Genomic DNA, 25644 nt, shown 5'->3' on the forward strand with positions numbered 1-25644 from the left:
GTGGACGTCTTGGGGGGCAATTATTCAGCCTACCACACTTCACTATAAAATCATTCTTTTCTCTTTTGTAACATTTTGTGGGAAGATACTTGGATCCCTGGTTCATATTAGTAGAGAATGGTATCTAGAAGCCAAGATCTGGGCGCTAGGTGTGCTCACTGCTATTGAGATGCCACTGCTTCTAGGCTCACTTAATAGAGCTAGAGAATATCTGTGTATGTGTATAGATCTACATCTATATTTCTGTATTAAAAGATAGTAGTTTATACTGATACCTTCAATTCCAGTTCGACACCACAGGGTTCATTCTTGTTTTCTATTTTTTCATATATGTAATTCCCTTCTCTGACAGTGAAAAACTGTCTATTTATCCTTTTATCCATTATCCTTAATATATTAACTTATTTATCAGTCCCCCTGCATATTACCAGTCTCCTTTTCTGTTACCACTCCTTCCCCTACTTAGATTCCTCTTTACCAGCCTAGTTCTGATATCTCCTGCCACATATCTCTCCCTTGTGGATGCTTTCCTCAAAACATTGTGGTAACAGAGTAGTTGGACTTCTTACATGGAGGCTTTGGAGCATTCTTTTATATGCAAATTTCTTTTACTTATCTGGCATCTCAGTTAAGGACTGTGGTTTTGCAGTTTTTTAATATTGTGAAAAAATTGACATTTAGTATTATCCAGCTGGATGCAGTTTACATGATCTCAGTTTTGTTGGCAACATCCAAAGCATCATAGTTAGGAGCCAGCCGAACATACACCTTCTTCTCCATCAGGCCTGATCAGGGTGTTGACCTTGGCCGTGTCAGTGTCATAGAGCTTCTTCACAGTCTGTTTGATCTTGTGCTTCTTGGCCTTGACATCCATAATGAACACACGTGTGTTGTCTTCTTCTTCATGGCTGACTCGGTGTTCAGGGGGAACTTGATGATGGCGTAGCGGTCAAGTTTTTTTGCTCATCCAAGGATATTTGGGCTGCCTTTGGAGTGTCTAGGGCCAACCAGAAGGTCAGTAACTTGCGGATCTTCTTTTTTTCCTTATGGCTGTGGACGCCTTTTAACCCTGCCTTCTTGGCCTTCCAGGCCTTTGTTTTGGCTTCGGCTTTGGGAGGGGCATGGACTTCTTCCTTTGCTTTCTGCGTGCCATTTTCATGAAAAGGTAGATTTTTATTTTAAAACTTACTTAAAAAGAATTTTTTCAACTTGGGAGAGTTATTCAAACCAAGTGATTGTGGTGAGTTTAGTAAAACAATACATGATATTTTGGCTTCAGTGTAATTCCTTTAATTGAATTGCAGATATTTTCTGGGGACTAAAGGAATACCTTTTGTCATAGCTCTTATATGAACCTATTTTAAGTTCGTACGGTTTGGGTGACTTTTCTAATTTAACAATTATTTTCATGTTTGAAGAATGTCATTTCTGCTTAGTTTCCTTAATAACCACGTTTCAGCTATTTTATACTTTTTGTTTCTTCTGTAGCAGAAGGGAAAAGAGGAGAGAATTTCTCAGAAATTGCTGATTACGTGACTAAATATTTTGGATTCAAGTCAGTTTTTGCATTTTTCAATTAAAAGTTATTTAAGTCTCACGTGGAAAATGGTTGCCTGGTAGTTGAGTAAAATTTTTCAGATAGATCGTTTGTTGTGAGTGGCAGAAAATTTAACCTATCTTGTGAATTTTTTTTAAAGGTTACTTAAGTAGGCAGCACTTTCATGTTCCAATAAAATACTAGCATAGTAATGAAGACTAGTATGGTATTAAGTCTGGCTTTTCCTTCACTGTGAAAAATGGTTTAACTTATCACCTTATTTTTCTTTTTTGACAGAGCAAATTCGATTAAAGAATATCAGAAAAGTATATGGAAGATGTATGTGGTATCGTTTACGATTATTAAAACCCCAGCCAAATATTATTCCTACAGTAAAGTAAGTAGTTGGTTTCAATTAAAAAACATACTAGTGCTTACTCTTTGCTAGGTATCATATAAAAGAGGGGTATAATGATGAATAAAATCTATCTGTAAAGAAATTGTAGTCTTAGTAGGAGTAAGATGTGATTAGTAAATTTGAGAGCTGTCTGAACAGAGAGATTTAGAAGTTTGAAGGAGAGAGTGTTCTTCTGACTCAGGAGGAGTGGAGAAAGAGAAGTCAAATCTTGAAGGAAGAACTTGTGCATCTTGTGTCAGGATTTAAATTTTGTCTTAAAGACTATGGGCGAATCTTTAAAAGATTATTAAAAGCAGGGAGATGATACGGTCAAGTTTGCATTTCATGGTGATAATTAAAGTTTATTGAGCACGTACGGTATGCCAGGTGCTGTGCTAGGGCTTTGTATGTTATCTCATTAGTTTTATATTAACTTCAAGGTAGATGTTTTTGCTTTTTCTCAGATGAGGAAACTGAGACTAAGAAGGTAACTTGACCAAGGTCCTGCTGCTAGAAGTGGTGGAGCAGGGACCTAGTCACCTTTGTTTTGGCAGGCCTATCTGCTTAAACAAGCCATTAGCATGTTTGATTAGAGCGGGCCTGTTTGGTTTTGTGAGGCTGTGGGTGATGCAGGTTAGAGCCTAGGCTTTGGACCTTCATCCTGTCATCAATTTAAAGATAATAGATGGAACTGAGAGGTGAAAGAGTTGCCTTATTGGAGGACTGTATCTTGTGAATTACCTACATCTCTTTATCCGATAGACAGGAGGAGAAGACCTGGCAGAGGAAATTAGTACAAGTAGAACCAGTTATTTTATAATCTTGTTTTAAATGATAATGATAGTTTTCAACATATCTGTGTAATTTCTAGGGGTTTAAATGGTTTTTCTTTGTAAGGTTTGACTTTGCCTGGTAGGTCTGATGTTTGAAGGTCCCTGTGACTTTTCGTTTGTAGAGGGAGGGAAATCTTAGCTTTAGTGTTAAGAGTTCTTCAGTGATATGACCCTAAAAGGCAAAATAAGTATATATAAAAGTAGTTTCATGTTCACTGTTTATTCTTTGCTATTGCTTCTCATTTTAAATTAAACTTTTATGAGGCAGCAAAGCAAATATTTTTGGCCTGCCAGTCTCTCCTTTTCTGGGCTTTGGTCAAAACTTTGTGGGTATCTGAACCTCAGTTTTCAAAGAAAAAACCCCAACTCTGTGGGAGTTCTCTTCCGTGATTAGTAAACTGATTTACTTAAATGGAAGTACAGATTAAAAGATGTTTAAGGAAGAATTAAATAGATACTGGTAATAATTTTAGATAAGGTCAGAAACCATCAGAACCTTTTTACTACTTAACCCTGCAGCATTCTTTCAAGATTAAGCAGTCAAATTAAGCAGTCATAGTGTAATGCTCTAATTTCTGGAAGTTGCTTCCAAAATAACTTTTAAAGTATGCTTAAAGAAAAAACACAAGACTTCACAATTGTTGAAGCTATGTGTAGGGAAATAAATTTTCAGAGGAACCAAACATGCTTTTAAAAAAATTGGGCATGGAACATGATGTAATCCATTGTGTTTCCACTGTTGCTTGGTTTTGTTGGTTGTGGTAGTTTTCATTAGCCTGGGTGTTCTGTCATGAGCCTCTCTCCTCCTGCCTTTGTTTGTTGGCTTAAAAGCCAAATGCTACATGTAAAGCATCTAACATGGGGTGTAGTGTATCCTGGGTGTTTTGTTCCCTTCTACCCTTGTTTGCTTTTAAATCTTTAGTGGTTTTCAATTTCAATTTCACCATTATCTTTGTTTTCTGAGCTTTTGGGGGAGTTGGCAAAACAAAATGTGGAGTTAATTTGTGTGGGAGTAAAGTGTATTTTCAAGTGTTCTTTAGCATATTGAGGGTATTAGCAAACTTTGGGTTTGAGTTTAAAATTACTGTTTTGAATTATTTTCATTATTCATTCAATAAGTAGTTATTGTGTGCCTACTATGTATGTGTCAGATATACTAGGTGCTGATATACTGTAATTAACAAATTGACATGGTTCAACAACTTAGTCTTAGGGGATACTGGCAAGTAAACAAGTAATGATAATAAGATTTAGTAAGGGCTGTGAGGGGGGTGCCTTGAAAGAGCAGAGGAAGGGCTCTGCTCTGGCTTGAGACAGAGAAGGCTTCCCTGAGTAAGTGAGGTCCAAGCTGAGATTTGGGTAAGAGTTACTAATGACAGCCAACAACTAACATGAATTGATTGTTTGCTATCTGTGAGGGACTTTCTAGGTGCTTTACATACCTAATCTCATTTAATTCTCAAACTCGCCTTAAAAGTTGGAAACTGAGATGTAGAAGGCTAAGCATCTTGCCAAGATCTCTCAGTTAATAGGTAGTGAAGCTAGGATTTGACCTCAGGTAGTTTTGTTCCAGAGCTTATGTTCTTAACTACCTCTCCCGAAATAGCCAGGTGAAAGTGGGAGCGTTCCAGGTGGGGCTCCCTTTTCCTCCTTGCGCATATAGATAGTATGGAAAGCAGCTTGCAGTATTATGCCCTTAATAAGGTTTAGAGCATTACTTTGGCCAGATGGAAAGAAATTTGCATCTGAGTGCCACCTGCGTTTAAGCTACTCTGGGGTTAGTCAAAACTGAGTAAGATCCTATCCCCTTGCTCAAGGAGCTTGCAGCGAGACAGAGGAGGAAAGTCATGGTTTGTGCTTCTTTGTGACTGTGACCATAGCCTCCCCAATGATCATCTTGACAAGGATTAAGTATTGCTTCTTGGATGGTGCATAATTTAAGTTGAGCCTTGAAAGATGAATAGAGTTTGAATAGGCAGAGATGGGGAATGGGAATTCTAGCTAGAAAGATCCAAGAGAGCAAAAGCATGATGGTGGGAAGAGCTTAGGGAACTTTGGGAGATAGGGATTTATTTTGTTTGAAAAATCGGGGTAATTAAAGGTAAGCAGGTAGGTTGGAACTGGATCCTAGAGGCTCATTCCAAATAAACTTGTTTAAGGTAGGTTTCTACCAAGAGAGCTTAAGTACATGGGAGGTTTACTTTCTGTCTTTGAAAACTGGTCAATTCAATTTTATTTGATTAGGCCTCCTATAATTCATTTTATGTGTCTTTTTTTAACAATTCCTGCTCAGTGTAACAAATTGTGATACAAAGGGTTTAAAAAAATAAAAATTATTCAGTTTCATCACTTAAAGAGCTACTATTAAGATGATTTACATTCTATATGTTTATTTATAATAAACTTTTATTTACAAAAAATAGGATTATATTATACACATAACTTTTAAAGCTGTTTTTCTTTTTTAATTTAACAATAGAAGGTAGATAATCTTCTACAGCAAATATTATTTTTAGTGGCTGGATAGTATTTCACTGTATGGATGTACTGTTAACTCATTTGTCCAGTACTCTATTGATGGACGTTTCTGTGTGTGTTTTCTGCTATTATTTATATCTGTAACCACCCTTTTACACTTTATATACTTAATTCTAGTTTATTTCCTTCTGAATATCTTGAAGTGGAGTGGGTTGGTAGTTAAAAGGGTATGTACTTCTTTAGGGCTTTTGATACCTTATTGCCAGATAGTCCTTCAGAGTGTAGAGTGTATGAGAGTTCTTTTTTTCTTTAGCCTCTCCAACACTGGTAATATCAATCTTTTGAATATTTTTACTAACAGGACATATTGGAGAGAAGAAATTAGTTTTTTTCCAAACTATATGTTCTTTTGTATCTTTTGTTTTTAACCTGTTATGCACATTTTTCTATAGCTGTATTGGCTAAAAAGTGTTTCATTGTGTGGCTGTATCTTGGTTTATTTAGTAAGTCTCCTGTAAATGGTTTATTTATTTAGTTCCCCATAAATGGACATTTAGGTTGTTTCCAAAGTTTTACTATTATAAACAAGGCTTATTTATTTTTGCACAATTGACCCGTTATTTTTCATAGTTTATCTTACTAAAAGTGTAATTGCAAGGTCAAGAGCAGTTCTTTTTCACATTAAATGGTGTACTGAATACTTAGTATATTTTGATTTAATGTAATGGGTCCAATAAGCTAGTAAGTTGAATTAACTTCTGTGTTTAAAATTTTGTAAATAGTAACTCAGAATATTACATGCCAAGGGTCTGTACTAGATTCTACAGAATTCAAAGGTGAAAATGACACTGTCATTGTTGCAACAAGAGTTTACAACCCAGTGATTGTAGAATTTGTCAATAGCCCACTGATAATGGGACTACTTTAGGTGTTCTCTGCCTTGATCTTGCCATACTGTCTTTAGAATTTTAAAGGAAAACCATGTAGATGTATTTATTTATACTTCACTTATCTTTTTCCTAAACAGGAAAATAGTTCTCCTTGCAGGATGGGCATTGTTCTTATTCCTTGTATACAAAGTTTCCAAAACAGACCGAGAATATCAAGAATACAATCCTTATGAAGTATTAAATTTGGATCCCGTAAGTAGTATTTTTATATAATGCACATTAGTTTAATGATCACATGAAAATACTATAGACCCACATCCTAAAAGAAATTGGGCTGTGCCTAAAGAAATCAGACTTTGGTCAGTTAAACTTTTTATTAAAATAAGATCTAATCCAGTATTATTTTAATGGGTATAGGTTTTTTAAGGTACAGATGTTGATTGCCATCCTATTATTGGTTTGTAATTGCTAAAATGTAAGAATATTTGAAGATGAGGTACAAAGTCAGTGAGTATATTTTTAAAAGGCGTGTGTAAGAGTAGTGTAATGCAAAGTTAAAACCAGGAGGTTCATTTATGTTAGCTGGATGATAAAAATATTATGACCCTGTGTTAGTTGACATTAAGGCAGTATGTTAAGTCTTTATGTCTTATAAAGAACTGGTGTCATTGTCATAGAAATTCAGGTTAACCTTTGGTATACCCCTTAGGTGATCACTTGATTGATGTCTCAATAGAAGATTAGTCTTTTAGGTATAAGAATGGAAAGTTAGAACTGAAATGAATTCTGGAGATCATCTAGTCTTTTTTTCTGCTGGAGACAATGAGGTCTGGAAAATTTGTGTCTTGTCTGGGGTCCCGTAACGTCTTAGTAGCCAAACTGAATCTAGTGTTCTTTCCATTTTTTTCCCAAACCATTTTCTTTTACTTCTAGTCTCTGCTCAGTAGGTGACTTGATCCAGAGATTCATATAATACAAAGTAAGGAGTGTGTTTATCTTCCAGTTTTCTGCTTTGTAGAAGAAAAGTTTGCATATTATCTGATTTTTCTTATTGTGAGGATCATGATCATCAAGAGAGATTTTTGTTGTTGTTTTTTTTGAGAAAGATCAGCCCTGAGCTAACATCCGTGCTAATCCTCCTCTTTTTGCTGAGGAAGACCAGCTCTGAGCTAACATCTATTGCCAATCCTCCTCCTTTTTTTTTTCCCCAAAGCCCCAGTAGATAGTTGTATGTCATAGTTGCACATCCTTCTAGTTGCTGCATGTGGGACGCAGCCTCAGCATGGCCGGAGAAGCGGTGCCTCGGTGTGCGCCTGGGATCCGAACCCGGGCTGCCAGTAGCGGAGCATGCGCACTTACCCGCTAAGCCACGGGGCCGGCCCAAGAGAGATTTTTTGAGATTAAAATATTTAGGGGCAATTGAATGCCATAAAAAATCAATATGAAAAATTTATTAATAGAAATCGAGTCTAATTAGGAAACAACTAAGGTAAACTTATTCAGTGTTTACTTAAAATATTGACAAGCAGATATTCTTCAGATTATTTCCTAGAAAGGAAGTTAACCTTTGATTTGAGGGTTTTTTCAGCCAAACTTAATTTACGTTGATCATTCTTTGATATTTAAATATTACTACCTTTGTATTTTACTTAAATACTGCATTATATAGTTTCACTCTCAAATCATCAGTGCCTAGGGTACGGCATGGCACATAGTAAGTGCTCAATAAAATAAATATATTGGACAAAATAAGTATATTTTAAAAATACATGGGGTGAAATTTGTGGGACAAATATGTAGGAAGAGAACTTCATTTTCTCTTTCTGGAAATATTGAGTAGTTCATATTTTAGGTTCACAGTGGGATGGATTATGCTTTTATGGCGTCGTGCTTATTTTTACTAAAACAAAGCTTTTCCTTTTAGGGGGCAACAGTAGCAGAAATTAAGAAACAGTATCGTTTGCTGTCACTTAAATATCATCCAGATAAAGGAGGCGATGAAGTTATGTTCATGAGGATAGCAAAAGCTTATGCAGCGTAAGTATCATGGGACCCATTACACATTTTTAAGAGTGGTATAGACAGTTTTCTATTTGAATAAAATAGTTGTCATACACTTTTATTAAATGCTAATTTCATATGTTGAGCCTGTCATTTATGGGAACTAGCTGGCAAACCTAAGTGGTAATGTAAAGCTTAATGTTAAATAACTTAGAGTAGTGCTTTTGCCGTGTGAAGTTGGTTAAATTAAGTAGTAAGTGATAGTTAATTGAGCTGTTTTCTAAGCATCCTGATTAGAAGAGGATATACTTACGCCTTGTTTTCATTTGTAGGCTTTTTATTAGGCTAGATCTATTTCTCTTGTTTTGGCAATGTAGCTTATCTCATTTAAACTATTTAAAGACCAGTTTAATCTTTGGGAAACAGGATAGAGTATATAAAATTAGAAGTTGTTATTCCTTGAGTGTTAATATTACAAGAGATAAAAGTTAGCTGGATTCTTCAGGACTCATGATAGGTATATCCCTATACAGCTCTTATGTTGAATTGCGTAGAATACAGGCAAGATATTTGGTTTTTTGAGGACTCAGTGATGTATAATTTTGTGAGCTAATTTAAAAAATGTAAGTAAATAATAGGATACTCGGATATAATAGCAAACCCTGAAAGTGGCATATGAATGACAGAAGTTTGGAAAGTATTGTCTTGTTTTTGTGCTTAATAAAAGTATGTTGACTATGTCTCCTCTCCCCCCTTTCTGCGGATTGCTGGTTATCTGTGTGAATATGATTCTGTAGTAAAGCAATGCCTCCAGGAGCTTCTGAAGTGTGCACTACATTTTCTTTTCTGCACAGCAGATGTCCTCCAGATTGCTGTTTTTCAGTTGGTGTCTCCTTTACCCTTTTTTTCTGTGTGTCTCCTTCGAGCATTTACTTCCGTTGCACAAGTATTCTAGTGCCTTAGTTGCTGTCCTCAGGTAATTCAAGAAGAACTAATGATTTCCAGAGGAAGTCAGATAGCCAAGATTATATAATTAGTAGTTTTCATTTTAGTGCTTTTGGTGCAGTTATTTTTTTTTTCCCCTCAGTCTTCAGGTATTATAATATTTTAAAGTTCATGATTTTGTTCTCAGCTTACTGAAAATCTGACTCTTTATGATGTATTGTCACTGTTCCAAAAAGTATAGAAGAATAATATATGGCCTTTGGTTTTAACTCAGTTATATGATAAAGATACAGAATGTTTGGTATGAAAAAGTCTTAAGTAGTTGATGATCTATCAGACATATGAAGTAAAATGATCATGGGACCCAGAACTTCGAGATCTTGTAACTTGTATGAGTATACCTAGATTAGATAAAGGTGTGCATTTCACTAAATATCAGTTCTGAGTGATTGAGTTAAAGCTCCTGTCTTCTGTATAACTCTAACAGCCTGAGTATAACTCATGCAACTTTTGGAATGCAATTACAGCCTTTGATCTACAAAGTTTTTTTAGAATTTTCTTTGGTTATTCAGGATATTTTCTCTTCCCTTATTTGTCCATTATAATAAACTAGCTGGGTCATTCCTGTTTCTTCATACCAGATTCTAACTTAAAGGAAAGGAGGTACGGTTATTTTTGAGGAGTTAGACCAGTTGTTGAATTTTCTGGTTCATTCTTCGGGATGTGGCTTTCAGATGTAAAACCTCTTTTTAAGCTACTTTATAACAAGTGGGCAGCATAGATGTTACCTTAAAGCTATTTTAATTTTTAAAAACATGTGTTTTCATGTGTTCCTACAAGTGAATATGTAACTTAGCTCTAATCGCCAGCTCAGGGTCACTCATATATAATTTAGTGAACACATTCTCTAGATCAAGATTTATAATCTGGGGTCCCTGAAATTGTATACAGAATTTATGTGTATTTGTATATGTGCATTTTTTCCAGGGCAAAATGGGTATAGATTTCATTAGATTCATAATAGGATCTATGACACAACCTCCCACCTCCAAAGTTAAGGGATGTAACCATATTTAGGAAACTTTATACTCATTGAATTTTTAAAAATTATATTAGCATCATTGGTTTTGTCTAAGCTTGTTATAGATGAATTATACTAAAATCACATAGTTTTTAAGTACTTTAAGTCTTAGAAATGGTGTTAGACTGAAGTACGAATAAGTAGCAAAAAATCGGTTTTTTTTTTTTACACCGACCTTTTAAAGAGTTGATGATTCCTACATTTTGATTGAGGATCCTGCATGATTCCTGTCACACAGCAGTTGTACAAGTCAGTTTAATTAATGAGTTAATATTGTAATCAGGTGTGTGTGTGCAGGTTGAAAAATCAACTGCTACTATGATGTGAGCTGTGCTTTATTTTGCAAAATCTGAGGGTATTGTATAGCAAACAGAGCAGTTTATCTTGCTGCCATCATCAGAAAGGCAGAAGGGGGCAGAGAGCATTATTTTGTGCAAAAGAATCTGATTAGAAGACTTACTATTGAGAGAAGCAATAGCTAAAGCTCTAGATGGGGTGGACAATTGTACAGGGAAATCAGGGCAAATTTTTTTTTTTAATTTTATTGAGGTCATAATAGTTTATAACATTGTGAAATTTCAGTTGTACATTATTATTTGTCAGTCACCGTATAAAAGTGCTCCTTTACCCCTTATGCCCACCCCCCCGACCCCCTTCCCCTCTGGTAACCACTAATCTGTTCCCTTTGACCATGTGTCAGTTTATCTTCCACATATGAGTGAGATCATACAGTGTTTGTCTTTCTTTGTCTGGCTCATTTCGCTTAACATAATACCCTCAAGGTCCATCCATGTTGTTGGAAACGGGACAATTTTGTTTTTTTTTTTTGTGGCTAGGTAGTATTCTGTTGTATATATACACCACATCTTCTTTATCCATTCATCAGTGGATGGTCACTTGGGTTGCTTCCAAATCTTGGCTATTGTGAATAGTGCTGCAGTGAACATAGGGGTGCATAAGTGTCTTTGAATTGTTGGTTTCAAGTTCTTTGGATAAATACCCAGTAGTAGGATAGCTAGGTCATATGGTATTTCTATTTTTAATTTTTTGAGAAATCTCCATACTGTGTTTTCCATAGTGGCTGCACCAGTTTACACTCCCACTAGCACTGTATGAGGGTTCCCTTTTCTCCACATCCTCTCCAACATTTATTATTTTTTGTCTTGGTGATTATAGCCATTCTAACCGATGTAAGGTGATATCTTAGTGTAGTTTCTATTTACATTTCCCTGATGATTAGTGAGGTTGAACATCTTTTCATGTGGCTATTGGCCATCTGTATGTCTTCTTTGGAAAAATGTCTGTTCATATCCTCTCAGGACAAAATTTTTTGAGAAACAGCCTTCCCTTAGCAGAAAAGAATCTCAGCACCACTCTTTATGAACTTGCAATCTCTCTAATAATGCTTTTCATTGGCTTCTGTATTTTACTGTGGCCTTAGGTCAAATAGCGTAAGTGGAGTTACGGTTAAATAAGGACTAAAGATGTCAAGGTACTTGTTTTCCTAAATGACCAAATTGATAAGTTTAAAAATATTTTCAAATCATTGCAAAGTTTTGCTATTTTATAAAAGTACTTCTGTATTCTCTCTCTCAACTTGGAGCTTTGTTGAATACAAACTACATTGTATTTTAAGTGCATCTGTTCTGGGAAATAGAAATATGGCTAAAAGTAGATTTGGCTATAAACATAATCTTTTGTCAGTTGGTCTGCAAGAATGCCTTTCTTATTATATTATTGGTCATTTTTTGTGTGTCGGCCTTGTCTCCTTAACAACATTGTACAGTTTTTGAAGGAACTGAAATTTCCTTTTAATGTTTTTTAACATCTGTACTGGGACCTGGAATAAAATGACTCACTCTGTTTCTTGAGCCATTGCCCAGGTCAAGGGTTATATTCATATTTAGGTGTTTAAAAAATCACTCTGTCACTTTCTTACTGCCTGGGTTAGGAAGCTGTTGCTTTAGCAGAGATTTTCCTAGTCTTGCCATCAGTTGGCTTAGGGGAAAATTGTGATCTTAGCACAATGCAAATGACCTTTTCCACAGCAGTGGAGTTTTACAGATGTTGTTCATTTTTTTCTTTGAGAATGTGCCAGTTTTGGAGGGATTATTATTATTAATTATATTAAGTTTATACTTTAAAAATGTATATATATCATTATTAAAGTATAAACATGCTCACTGAAGAAATTTTAGAAAATATATGAGCAGATAGGAAAAAAAAAGTCACTTATAATCTTTGCCTGCTCAGAAAATGTAGTAGTGTTTAAAGTTTCATCTTCTGGCTTGAACTGGCTAAACTTCAGAACTAGGAATTTGTATCAAGTCTCAATAGTTAGCATTTTCTGTTAATGCAGAATTCCTTGCTCTCCTCTCCCCTTTTTTTTCCTCATTGCAGAGAGGCTTTTCTTGATTCTCTGAAATTAATCTCTTTAAGAAGTGAGTTGGCTGGTTAGTGGAGTTTATATATATGAGTACTTATTGTCAGATGTAGATTTCTAATTGTGCAACTTTGTTCTTTTGATGCTAGTTTAACTGATGAAGAGTCTCGGAAAAATTGGGAAGAGTTTGGAAATCCAGATGGGCCTCAAGGTGTGGTAAATGATGATTAAAAAATACTGGGGGCTGACCCTGTGGCCTAGTAGTTAAGTTCGGTGTGCTCTGTTTCGGCAGCCTGGGTTCAGTGTCTGAGCGCAGACCTGCACCACTCGTCGGCAGCCTTGCTGTGGCCACGACCCACATACAAAATAGAGGAAGGTTGGCACAACTGTTAGCTCAGGGCGAATCTTCCTCAAGCAAAAAGAGGAGGGTTGGCAACATATGTTAGCTCAGGGCGAATCTTTCTCAGCAAAAAAACCAAAAAAACCAAAACTGAGGATGTGGTATATGTTATGAAAATGTTAACTAGGTAGAAAAGAATATTTTGATTTTCTTAGTTTATGAATAGGAAAATTACAACCACAGAAGTTAAACAGATATGTAAATTGAGTTCCCTTTAATTTTTACTTTATTTTTCTTTCTAGAGACTAGTTTGAAAGGTAGAACTTTGATTTGATGAGAAGAGTAGTCACTGTCATTATTCATTATTTCCAGTTAGTTGATAAAAACTGGATGAAAAAAATCTGTTTTTCTCTATTGACTTGAAACATTTTCTTGTCTTTTCATAATGTTTACATAAACTCAGGATGTATAAAAGAATTCAGATTTTCTAGGAAAAAGGAAATCATGTACTTAGAGTCCCCCCGACCCCCCCCCCCCGAAAAATGTAAAGTTTCAGATATAAACCATATCCATTAACTTTTGTGTAATGGGGGCATACATAATAAGATAATCTTTCTTAAAGTTTTTTGGGGGGGTAGGAGACAGAATTTTGGGATATAAATAAACTGGAAGTGGAGACTCTTCACAAATATTCTTTCTGTTTTAGCCACAAGCTTTGGAATTGCCCTGCCAGCTTGGATAGTTGACCAGAAAAATTCAATTTTGGTGAGTGCATTTAAAGAAGACACATTGGGGGCCAACCTGGTGGTGTAGTGGTTAAGTTTGTGTGCTCTGCTTCAGCAGCCTGGGGTTCGTGGGGGTTCGGATCCCGGGGTGGACCTACACACTGCTCATCAAACCATGCTGTAGAGGCATTCTACATACGAAATAGAGGAAGATTGGCACAGATGTTAGCTCAGGGCCAATCTTCCTCACCAAAAAGGAGGAAGAAAAAAGGTAAAGAAAAAAGACACAATTTAATGTATTTAACATATCTTAGTAATATAAAGAGAGCTTTTACAGAGAAAATATTGGTGTGCTGTTTCTAATTTAACTCTGTATTGTGAAGACTGTTTTTACATAGTGGAGAAAAGAATTGGTTCCCATTATTAGGTTGCTGGTTTGGGGCAGTGTGTTCTTAAATGTATTTTTAAAACCTTAAAGTTGTGGTGATTTCTTTTCTTTTGGAGGCGCTTTTAGATCGGGTCCTACCCTTGGTTTGAGGAGCTGCTGTTTTTTATGGTATCTACATTTATCCTAAGTAGTGGTCAAAATTTACATTATCCTTATTTCACATTTATCCAGACTAGGTTAATTTTAATTTTTTTCCCCCCCAAAGCCCCAGTAGATAGTTGTATGTCATAGTTGCACATCCTTCTAGTTGCTGTATGTGGGACACGGCCTCAGCATGGCCGGAGAAGCGGTGCGTTGGTGTGCGCCTGGGATCTGAACCCGGGCCGCCAGTAGTGGAGCGCGTGCACTTAACCGCTAAGCCACGGGGCCGGCCCTAGGTTAATTTTAATCTATGCTAAATTAATGGTATATATTCCATGTGGTTCTTCAGGAGGCAGTAGGGCATCAGACTTCAATCACTGATAGATGCTGCAGCTCTGAAAGCGTCAGGAGTTATCTTAACCTGTTATTCAGGCATAAATGATTCCCTACTTCAACTTTCCTGAAAATAATTATCTAGGAGCTATCTTTGAAGCAATAAAGAAATCCATACAGTCTGTAATTTGTTTTGAAATGGTTTATTTAATGTTATTTTATGGCATATTAACATTCATTATCTTCAAGGGTGTGTAGTTGCTATATATGAGCTTGTTTATCATACTTAGGGTTAGTGTGGGAATACTAGAGAGGAGGCAGATAGTCAGCTACCAGATTTGGCATCAAGCAGTGGGAGAAAAATCTAAGACCAATAGACAGAAATTACTTGCAAACAGAACATTATGAAGTTGCTCCTTGATATTTAGGCAAAGGAACCAGGGTTCTATCATTTATTTCCAAGGCACTAACTACTTGCCAAGGTGTGGTTATATAAGTACCTGAGTGGAAGGGAAATATAATTTATAAAGCTGTTTTGCTAGTGTTAGCTATAGAGCAAATTAAAAGGTAATTTATTATAGTAGAAGTAGATAAGAGCATAGGTTCTGGAGCCAGAATGCTTGGATTCCAGTCCTGGCTCCACTACCTACTAGCTGTGTGGTCTAGCAAGCCATGTAACCTATATATGCTGCAGGTTCCCTATCTGCAAAAGGAAAGTAATAATGGTACCTTCCTCATAGAGTTTGAAAATAAGAATTAAACAAAATAATATATGAGAAGTGCTTTTGATAGTGTCTCCCCCATGTAAGGCCCAAAATAAGTGTTCATAGATGTTGTTATAATTTACCTGATGAAGGCCATCAATTTTTTCTCTTCTTTTCAATTCTAGGTTTTACTTGTGTATGGCTTGGCATTCATGGTTATCCTTCCAGTTGTTGTGGTAAGTTCTACCTCTTTTTGTTAACATTTGTTTGGAAAGAGAATTGGTGGCATGCTTTGGAGAGTGTCCCTGTAGGATTGTAATTCGTGTTAGAATGTAATCCATTGATTCTTGAATTTTAAGAATCTTATATTCAACTATACTTGAATCGTCTTCTAAAGGTGACGTCACTTGAGTATGTTAAAGTATATCTCCTCCCAATCCAAAAGTTACACACAACTGAGACAATACAGGTGTATTTAGAGTTCAAAATGAAAGTCGTCTTCACCACCTCCCTCAGCTCCATTTCTTTGTTAGAGATAATCACTGCTAAGTTTGGTATTTCCCCTTTCAAATATTTTTCTGTGCATTATGTATACATACACACATTTTTTTTAATATGATCTTACTGTATGTGTTGTTCTGTGACTTTTTTGCTTCATATGTTAGGGGCACAACATATAGAAGAACCTCATTTTTAAAAATAGCTGCATAGTACCTTAATATGGAGATTCCATAAAGTTTATGATTTTACTGTCTATTGCTTTTGTAACTGGTGGTGTTCTTTCTGATGTTATTGTTCCTCTGAGTCCCATAGTGAGGCTAGTAATTAGCTTGTCTTGCCTTTTTCATAGTATTGTTGTGTGAGGATCCAATTGTATGGAATAATGTGAATGAAAATAGTGTATCAACTGTAAAATTGCTCCTACACTTATTTATCAGATATTTATTGAAGACATGCTGTGTGTCAGGAACTATCTTGTTGCTTATAGCAATTGGTTATTTCATTTATATTTTGTCATCAAACAATTTCTAGCTGAAACTTAAATGTTTTAATCATATATATGTAGTGAGATAGGTTGGTGTTTAGCTGTCAGGCAGTGTAAATTTTTTCTAAATAATCATTTGAAATGTGTAACAAAGTTATTTGTTCTAAAGCTCAGGTATTTTTATTGGTTTATGAACATTTGGAAAATGTGATGCTTTATTTCTTCTTAAATTTTATTTGTGTTTTAGGGCTCTTGGTGGTATCGCTCAATACGCTATAGTGGAGACCAGATTCTAATACGCACAACACAGATTTATACATATTTTGTTTATAAAACCCGAAATATGGATATGAAACGTAAGTAAATTTAAGTAATTGTGATATTATTTTCTGAGTCACTTATGTGGAGTTGATAAATATTCAATTGGAAAAATTCCATTTTACAATTTAGAAATACTCAGTTCATATAACTAAAGCTGGAGAAAAATGCTAATACCCTTTATCACATTTATTGATATGTATTTCTATTATTCCCATTTACTCAAATATATATATATAAAATATATATGTGTTTTTTTTTTCAGAAATTTTATGGTAAAGCTTCATGTGGACTAATTTTGTAATAATACTAGCTAACATTTCTTGAGTATTTGTTGTGTACCAAGTATTGCTAGGGACTATACAGGTATTAACTCATTTAATCTTGGCTGTGCCTCCATAAGTAAGGCTGTTGTTAAGCACCTTTTATAGATAAGGAAACTGACCCAAGGATACACAGTAAGTGACAGAGCCAGGATCCAACCCAGGAAATCTGGTTCCTGAGCCCTAAACCAATACATTATGCTTTATTAATCATAGTAAAATAAGTAGAGATCTTGGGTATGTTGAAAGAAACCTTCCAGAATATTTCATTCCCAGAGTCTTATTTCAAATTTCTTATGAAAAAAAAAGTACCATCCTAAATATTTTCTTTGATCCTATAAAGCTAACATTGTAAGTTTTATCACTGGGATATATAGTGTTGCCTTTCAGAATCACTGCTCTGCAGAAATCGTAGACATCCCCTTTCCCCTCCTTAAGAAGAAAAAAACAAGACTTAAGTTTTAAATTGTGCTTCACTGGTTAGAATGCATTTTTGTTCCAAAACCTAAATGAACTTTTCTGTGTTTTGGATTTGCCAATTTTACTAACTTTCTTGGTGAGGAGAAAGAGACTTTTTAGGATCATATGACTGTGAACAGATCTTATATTTCTGAGGAATGAGTGAATTTTACTCTCCGTTATGCACACATGTCACTATTCCTTATGCTGGATTGAAATATATTAATATAGAAACTTATTCCTTCATGAAAATGTTTCATGTTTATAACCTGTTACAAACAGTGATCTTGATTTCTGTTTCATTTCTGAGGGTGATACTTAGCCTTACACAATTAATTCTATCAGAAAAGCATTGTTTAGCTGATGGGTTTGGTTGTATATCTTTGGTTACTTTAGCACTGGCACCATTTACATAGCTGTCTTAGGAAAAGTTGTTTTCATGAAAGCATTTGAGGGTAGTAATAGTAATCGCTCACACATATTACTGTGCTTACTGTGTGTCAGGCACATATGAAGAAACTGAGGCCCATAGAGAGGTGAAGAATATTGTCCTAGGCCCTTTAGCTAGGAAGTGAAAACTCCAGAGTCTATGCACTTAACCTCTATACTGTCCTGCTCTTTGTAAGTATGTGGCATGTGTTTTCTGCTGCTAAGGTGTGATTGATGACTGTAGTGCCAGTCATTAAAGAGCTTGTATAGGCTAATGAGAATAATGCTAATATAGGTGGCTGCGAATCATGTGTATTTCAAGGAACACTACTCCCATAAAATTCTCCAGGGTTCCAAAATTAAAAATTGTCTAAATTACAGAGTATTTTAGTTTACTCAAGGCTCTGAGAAGTCATGAAGTGAAGAAACCTAAAACTCCTTTTAACTCATTATTTCTCAGCCTTATTTAACCACAGAGCCCCCTTTTTCCACATTAACGTTACTAACATCACATGGAATACTTAATACTCTATGGAAGTCTTCTGTGGAACAAATGCTTGGGTCTATAAACAGGTGCTATTTGAAGTGATTTTAATACATCCAGTTGCTTTGGGGCCCTTAATTTGATTCGTATTTCTGTTCACTTGTGATAGGTAATATTGCACAACATTTAAAAAAGAGACACCACTTTTTTATGGGAGAAATTAATACTTGTTAGTATTAGATGGGAGTTAAGATGATTTTTAGCATTGTGCCTGATTGGAAAACTGCCTCACTCTAGGATTAATGAAGTATCTTAGGAGGGGAAATTAATAGGTAGAGTACATTTATTTATTTACCTTCATATTTCTTTTGTTTTCCTAGGTCTTATCATGGTTTTGGCTGGAGCCTCTGAATTTGATCCTCAGTATAATAAAGATGCCACAAGCAAACCAACAGATAATATTCTAATACCTCAGGTTAGGCCTATCTCCCAGATTCCTTGATAAGCATTTAAGTATTAAAGTTAATGCTTTTTAAGTATATATTTTTTGAATAAGTATTTTATTTACTCTAGCTAATCAGAGAAATTGGCAGCATTAATTTAAAGAAGAATGAGCCTCCACTTACCTGCCCATATAGCCTGAAGGCCAGAGTTCTTTTGCTGTCTCATCTTGCTAGAATGAAAATTCCTGAGACCCTTGAAGAAGGTATTTGTGACTCTAATATCTGCAGGGTTTTAGTGTACGAAAGGAATGGATTTAATTAGACCTCATAGTGCAGTGTTTTTGTTGCTGTTCTTTTTTGCTCAATCGAATAATTGCACAAGGGCCTTTTAAAAAGAAAACTGTATGCTACATAATTACTTCACAAATACTTTGAAGGTCTAAGTCAGATGTTTTGGCAAATGTTAAAATTTAGTATTTCAAGGTGAGAAAATACTCTGAGAAATGTTTAGTCAATTGCAGATTATACAAGAGTTCCTAATGACATTAAAAAAAAAAAGATAGTTGAAGCTTTTGGGGGGAGAAAAAATGGATTTCATGACAACTGTCTTAGTCAGCTCCACCACCATCATCATCTTCCAGCAGTGATTACCAATAAAGTGTCTGTTTAATCTTTATTTAAAGCTTTATAAGTACTTGAAGCCATCTAGTTGACTTAAAAGAAAAGCAGTGGATTGGGGCAGCAGTGTTTCCAGGGATGTCATGAATTTGAGTGTTTCATCTCTTCTTCACCTGCATTATTTCCATTGAAGTTTTACAAGAAAGTTGTTATCCTTAGGGAATAAATGTTCTTTCTGAATGTAACTCCCCTGTACCCTGCCTTTTAAGCCAATAATTCAGTCAAATTCCTCTGGAAACAAGGCCAGTTGGTGCTTAGTGAGTAGTGATAGAATAGGATGCTTCTTATGGAGTGAGTGAAGGAGCACTATTTAGGCATTGTTATTGGAGTTGCAAGTTAACTAGTAATTCTGTTCCTAATGTTCTGTACAGATATTATTAATCTCCATTTTTACCAATTAAGAAACAGGACAAATATTTTTTTAGGTTAAGTACCAACCCCAATGGATGAGCTTAATGGTTAACTATTATATGAAATATAAATGAAAGAGTCTCTCTGTCGTCCCTTCCCCTCTCCCCTGGGCATTTAGTTGACATTTATTCTCAATCTTAGTCTTTGGATTTATCCATAATTATAGAAACCTAGGTGCACAAGAAGAAAATTCTTACAGTTCTTAAATATAGTAAGATTAGGATGAAATTTAAGATTGACTGTTTCCAAAAAAAAAAAAAAAAGGGTAGGAAGTTAACTTATAAAACCCAGCACCATATTATTAAAAATTTGCCTATGAAACCTCTAATGTGAGCTAAGGTTTTCTGGCTCATTTTTGGCATAGTGCTGCTGAGGAGAAACTGTTGCATTCAACCTGTAAAAATTCTGAGTTCACGCAAAGTATTTGTGGGACAACTTTAATTTAGTATTAGTCTTGGACTACAGGTAGTAAAGATGTTTTAACTATAAAAGTGGAACATGATTTGTTTCAGGTTTTTCATTGTTTTGCAGATCAGCAATTTATGCTGAAAAAATGCCCTGCTCTACTTCAAGAAATGGTTAATGTGATTTGCCAACTAATAATAATGGCCCGGAGCCGTGAAGGTGAGGAGGAAACAATTAATTGTTGTACTTTTTCTTGCAAGCATATGCAGATTACAGTTTTAAGATTTATGGTTACTTACTCGAATTCTGTCTATACGTTGAATCAGCTTTCCCAATTTTGTTCATGGTTTTTCTTAGTTCTTTCCTATATTTTCCATTATGTAAAGTCTTTATCACAATTCATTATGTTTTTGAATTTAAATTTTTTCATTGTTTTATTGTTTATTGTTATTTATTGTTTACAAAGATTTAAAATATCCTTTTCCTTCCTCTGAATGTTTTTAGAGTTAGGTTATTCTGTATTTTAAGAATGAGTTTGAAATAATTCTTTAAGTGGTGGAACAATGATCACCTGACATGTAGTGTTTTTTGCATGAAGGGAAAAAAGAATGAGGGAGTTTGTGGTCAGTAATGGAAAGGGAGACTCTTAAGAAAGAAGTTAGTGGTTGTGGTTTGTTGTTATGGATGATGTCAGTTCTTGGCATAGTGTCATTATGTTCTTAATACTGATGATGTCTGATAATTTACTGGTTTTGGAGGTGATGCAAAGAATTTTTCTATCAAATCTGTGGTTGTTGCTGGATACTGTGTGTTTGATGAAGTTTATATATTTTTTGTATCTTATCCAGTAACTTTTAAAGGAAATCAACACCATGATCTTTTTATTTATTTATTTTTACCAAACTTCTCTTTTATTTATTTATTTTTTAATTTTTTGTTTATTGCAGTAACGTTGGTTTATAACATTGTATAAATTTCAGGTGTACATCATTATACCTCTATTTCTGCATAGATTACATCATGTTCACCACCCACATACTAACTACAGCCCATCACCACACACTTGTGCCGAATTATCACTTTTGCCCTCCTCCCTCCCCCCTTCCCCTCTGGTAACCACCAATCCAATCTCTGTCTCTATGTGTTTGTTTGTTGTTGTTATTATCTACTACTTAATGAGGGAAATCATATGGTATTTGACCTTCTCCCTCTGACTTATTTCACTTTGCATGATACCCTCAGTGTCCATCCATGTTGTCACAAATGGCTGGATTTCATCGTTTCTTATGGCTGAGTAGTATTCCATCGTGTATATATACCACATCTTCTTTATCCATTTGTCCCTTGATGGGCACTTAGGTTGCTTCCAAGTCTTGGCTATTGTGAATAACGCTGCAGTGAACACAGGGGTGCATATATCTTCATGCATTGGTGTTTTCAAGTTCTTTGGATAAATACCCAGCAGTGGAATAGCTGGATCATATGGTAGTTCTATCCTTAATTTTTTGAGGAATCTCCATACTGTTTTCCATAGTGGCTACACCAGTTTGCACTCCCACCAGCAGTGTGTGAGAGTTCCCTTCTCTCCACATCCTCTCCAACACATGTTGTTTCCTGTCTTGTTAATTATAGCCATTCTGACGGGCATGAGGTGATATCTCATTGTAGTTTTGATTTGCGTTTCCCTGATAGTTAATGATTTTGAACATCTTTTCATGTGTCTGTTGGCCATCTGTATATCTTCTTTGGAGAAATATCTGTTCAGGTCTTTTGCCCATTTTTTAATTGGGTTGATAGTTTTTTTGTTGTTGAGATGCATGAGTTCTTTATATATTTTGGAGATTAAGCCCTTATCAGATGTATGGTTTGCAAATATCTTCTCCCAATTGTTCGCTTGTCTTTTTGTTTTGTTGATGGTTTCCTTTGCTTTGCAGAAGCTTTTTAGTTTGATGTAGTCCCATTTGTTTATTTTTTCTGTGTTTCTCTTGCCCGGTCAGACATGGTGCTTGAAAATATTCAACACCATGATCTTAAAATTTGAGGTGTTAAGGATGTTCGCTTGAATCTTGTTTTTGTGATGAATTTTATATTCTTGAGCATATAAAAAGTCCAGCCTTGTTTTTTCTTTTCCTCCTCTTCTTTCTAAGAAAGGGAGTTTCGTGCTCCAACTTTGGCATCCCTAGAAAACTGCATGAAGCTTTCCCAGATGGCTGTGCAAGGCCTTCAGCAGTTTAAGTCTCCCCTTCTGCAGCTCCCTCACATTGAAGAGGACAATCTTAGAAGGGTTTCTAATCATAAAAAGGTAATTCTTGGCTATTTTAAAATCAGTTTAAGCAGTTGATCATGTCATTTAAAGGTAATATGAGTGAAAAGTTTTTTAGAAATAAGTTACTATGAATTTCTTAGATTTAGAATGTCTTAAACATTCTAAAACTATCCCTCAAGTGGTTCTGTTAATATTTGCTTGATTAGGTAGCTGTGTTTTATAATATTTTACTACTGTAAGTGATTTTACTACTTTGGAGGTCAGTGCATTTTAGCAGTTAACACTTTGTTCCTTATATTATGTTACCAAAAAGAAATGTACTAAGTAAAAATGCAGTGTATATTTTCCAGTCATTTCATTCACGGCTTATTGGTTGAGCATGAACGAAAAAAATTAAGCGTTCAAAAAATAAGTAGATCAGGGGCTGGCCCAGTGGGGCAGCGGTTAAGTGCACGAGCTCTACTTCGGTGGCCCGGGGTTCACAGGTTTGGATCCCAGGCTCGCACCAGCGCACCGCTTGTCAAGCCATGCTGTGGTGGCGTCCCATATAAAGTAGAGGAGATGGGCATGGATGTTAGCCCAGGGCCAATCTTCCTCAGCAAAAAGAGGAGAATTGGCAACAGATATTAGCTCAGGGCTAATCTTCCTCATCCAAAAAAAAAGTAGATCAAATAAAGATAATTCTTATTTAGAAAATATAATCTGTAGTAAAGACATGATAATGAATCTTAAGATATAGCAAACATACATATAAATGAAAATCTTGAGGAAATATAAGAAAAAACTGAATGAAATTATAATTTTGGCAGGAGATTTTAAACATTACTTTGTATACATTAGACAAAGTGGGCAGAAGATAGACTTGGATTTGATAGAATATTAAGGTAGAATTAATAATGTATATTAGAAATTGGCATCAGAGTTCTCTGTCCTTTCAAGTAATTGTGTTACTCTTATAAATTTGATCACATTTTAAGTCATAACTGAAAATTCAGAATTCAAAAGCAGGCATTTCACATGCCTCATGAGCTAATCCCTATCTGTGAAAGTAAAAATTAATAACTAGCACCAAACACCTGGAAATTAAAGAACACTCTTCAGAGTATCCATTCAGCCAAGATGGATATTACTGCAATAATAGACAGCTATATTTAGAAAATAACAAAAATGAGAAAATTACATAGTAAAACCTTAAGGGTGCAGCTGTATTTAGAGATAAATTTACACTCTTAAAGGTTGTTAGTAAAATTGAAAATAAGGGTCAGCAAACTGAACACGTCAGATGGTAGTAGTTCTTGTTTGGGTCAAGATTCCATATGAATGTTACTATTTTTTCCTCTAACTTTATTTTTTCTGATTTTAAAAAATAACCTCATATTAACTTTGTAATTAAAAAAAAACCTAAATTTAAATTTCCTTGGAGAAAAAGGCCATGAAATGCAATAAAGTTGTATTTTCTGCTTTGAAATGTATACAATCTTAACATTCTTCTAAAACCTGTTGGATTTTGTTTTAGTAAACTTGCTAATAATTTTTCTTTTATGAAAAGATTTGTGACTTTGGGATTTATTCTTTTTCTCTCTCTTTTTAAATTCAGTACAAAATTAAGACTATCCAGGATTTGGTGAGCTTAAAAGAATCAGATCGTCACAATCTGCTGCACTTCCTTGAAGATGAGAAATATGAAGAGGTTATGGCTGTCCTTGGGAGTTTCCCGTATGTGACTATGGACATAAAGTCACAGGGTAAGTGGGAGGTTTCCCTGTCGAACATTGCTTCCCTTTTAATAGATTGGCTCTTGCTTATTTGGCTCGAAGTTCTCAAAACACTCCATTTAATAACATAACTTGTAATTAGACTTGGCAGAACTGTAGTTTTATCTGTCAGATTGGCTATGATGGGAAATGATCTATATTTAATAGTTTTGAGAACACTGATAGAGTCCTAATTTATTATTCTCATAATGGGATTGAGTTTGAGGACTCTTATAGTTCATCTTTCAGGAATATCTTAACTTTTTAAAGAATGAAAGAGATTTCCAGATGTAATGAAAGATATTTGAAATCTATTGTTAGTGTGAAAAAAATAGCTGCTTAGTTCTAAAATTAGTTTTTAAAAACCCGACTCATTTATGTTAACCATGTTCTGTGCCACATTTCATGTGTTTTTGCTTGACTTACCTCTTATCTTTAATGTCTTTTTGGAATGAAAAAATAGAGGTTATTTTTCTAATAGCTGAGTAATAGTATCTTAGAATGGTGACAGAATTAAAGATTATCTGCTCCATTCCTTCATTGTGACATTGTTCTGAGCTTGCACATTTACTCAGTTACTGTTGTGAGAACATCTTGTGGGACCAAGAATACAAGGATGCGTTAAGAATGGTTTCTGTCTTTAAAGGGCTTATAGTCTAGTTGAGGAAAAAGGAACATCGAATTAAAAACAAGAAAACATAGGCCATGTGTTAAGTGAATGACACAGACATTGTGCCATTTATTCATTCAACAAATACTGACTGCCACTCATTCTTCTGGGTACTGGGGAGTCTTCTGGTGAGTAAGACAAAGCCCCTGCCATATTGAGTTTGCATTCTTTTTTTTTAAATTGAGATGCTAGACATCTCTTGATGTATTTTATGTTATTTTTTATATATATGCTTTTTTTGTGAGGAAGATCAGCCCTCAGCTAACATCCGTGCTAATCCTCTTTTTGCTGAGGAAGGCCAGCTCTGAGCTAACATTCATTGCCAATCCTCCTCCTTTTTTTTTTTTCCCCTCAAAGCCCCCCAGTAGATAGTTGTACGTCATAGTTGCACATCCTTCTAGTTGCTGTATGTGGGACATGGCTTCAGCATGGCCGGAGAAGCGGTACGTCGGTGCGCGCCCGGAATCCGAACCCGGGCCGCCAGTAGCGGAGCTCGCACACTTAACCGCCAAGCCACGGGGCCGGCCCCTGAGTTTGCGTTCTAATTGGAATTGAGAAGAGATACTTGGCTCCCAAAGACCAGGGGTGTTTGAGAAAGGAAGGTAGACTACAATCTAGTTTCAGTTGTGCTGGAGTGTAGAATACATGTAAAACTGGGATTGCTTTGGTGTGGAGTTGGGATTTCCTTGAGGGTCTGTCAGTTTTCGAACATTAAAAACACTAATTTAAAAGTTTCATTGAGGACCATACTAATTTAATCCAGAAACTATTCAAATAAAAATCTTGTGTGAGCCTTAGAGATACTCTTCGATATAATCAAGGGTTATAAAAAGTACATGCTGC

At 35.4% G+C, this 25644-nt stretch overlaps 1 protein-coding gene and 1 pseudogene across 1 annotated transcript in view; one reads left to right on the plus strand and one right to left on the minus strand.

The window, feature by feature from the left end:
• SEC63 (SEC63 homolog, protein translocation regulator) overlaps positions 1 to 25644 on the plus strand; it is a 71624-nt gene that overhangs the window by 25649 nt on the left and 20331 nt on the right. The window contains exons 2-13 of the mRNA XM_058566514.1: positions 1835 to 1934; positions 6273 to 6387; positions 8060 to 8172; positions 12695 to 12756; positions 13592 to 13650; positions 15362 to 15412; positions 16409 to 16517; positions 18555 to 18649; positions 18748 to 18880; positions 20238 to 20330; positions 22259 to 22413; positions 23975 to 24122. Coding sequence (XP_058422497.1) covers positions 1835 to 1934; positions 6273 to 6387; positions 8060 to 8172; positions 12695 to 12756; positions 13592 to 13650; positions 15362 to 15412; positions 16409 to 16517; positions 18555 to 18649; positions 18748 to 18880; positions 20238 to 20330; positions 22259 to 22413; positions 23975 to 24122 — 1233 coding nt within the window. The remainder of the gene's footprint in view (positions 1 to 1834; positions 1935 to 6272; positions 6388 to 8059; positions 8173 to 12694; positions 12757 to 13591; positions 13651 to 15361; positions 15413 to 16408; positions 16518 to 18554; positions 18650 to 18747; positions 18881 to 20237; positions 20331 to 22258; positions 22414 to 23974; positions 24123 to 25644) is intronic.
• Positions 703 to 1723, minus strand: LOC131420299 (large ribosomal subunit protein uL23-like; annotated as a pseudogene).

Source organism: Diceros bicornis, chromosome 23 (genome assembly GCF_020826845.1).
Source record: "Diceros bicornis minor isolate mBicDic1 chromosome 23, mDicBic1.mat.cur, whole genome shotgun sequence".
NCBI classification, from domain to species: Eukaryota; Metazoa; Chordata; class Mammalia; order Perissodactyla; family Rhinocerotidae; genus Diceros; species Diceros bicornis.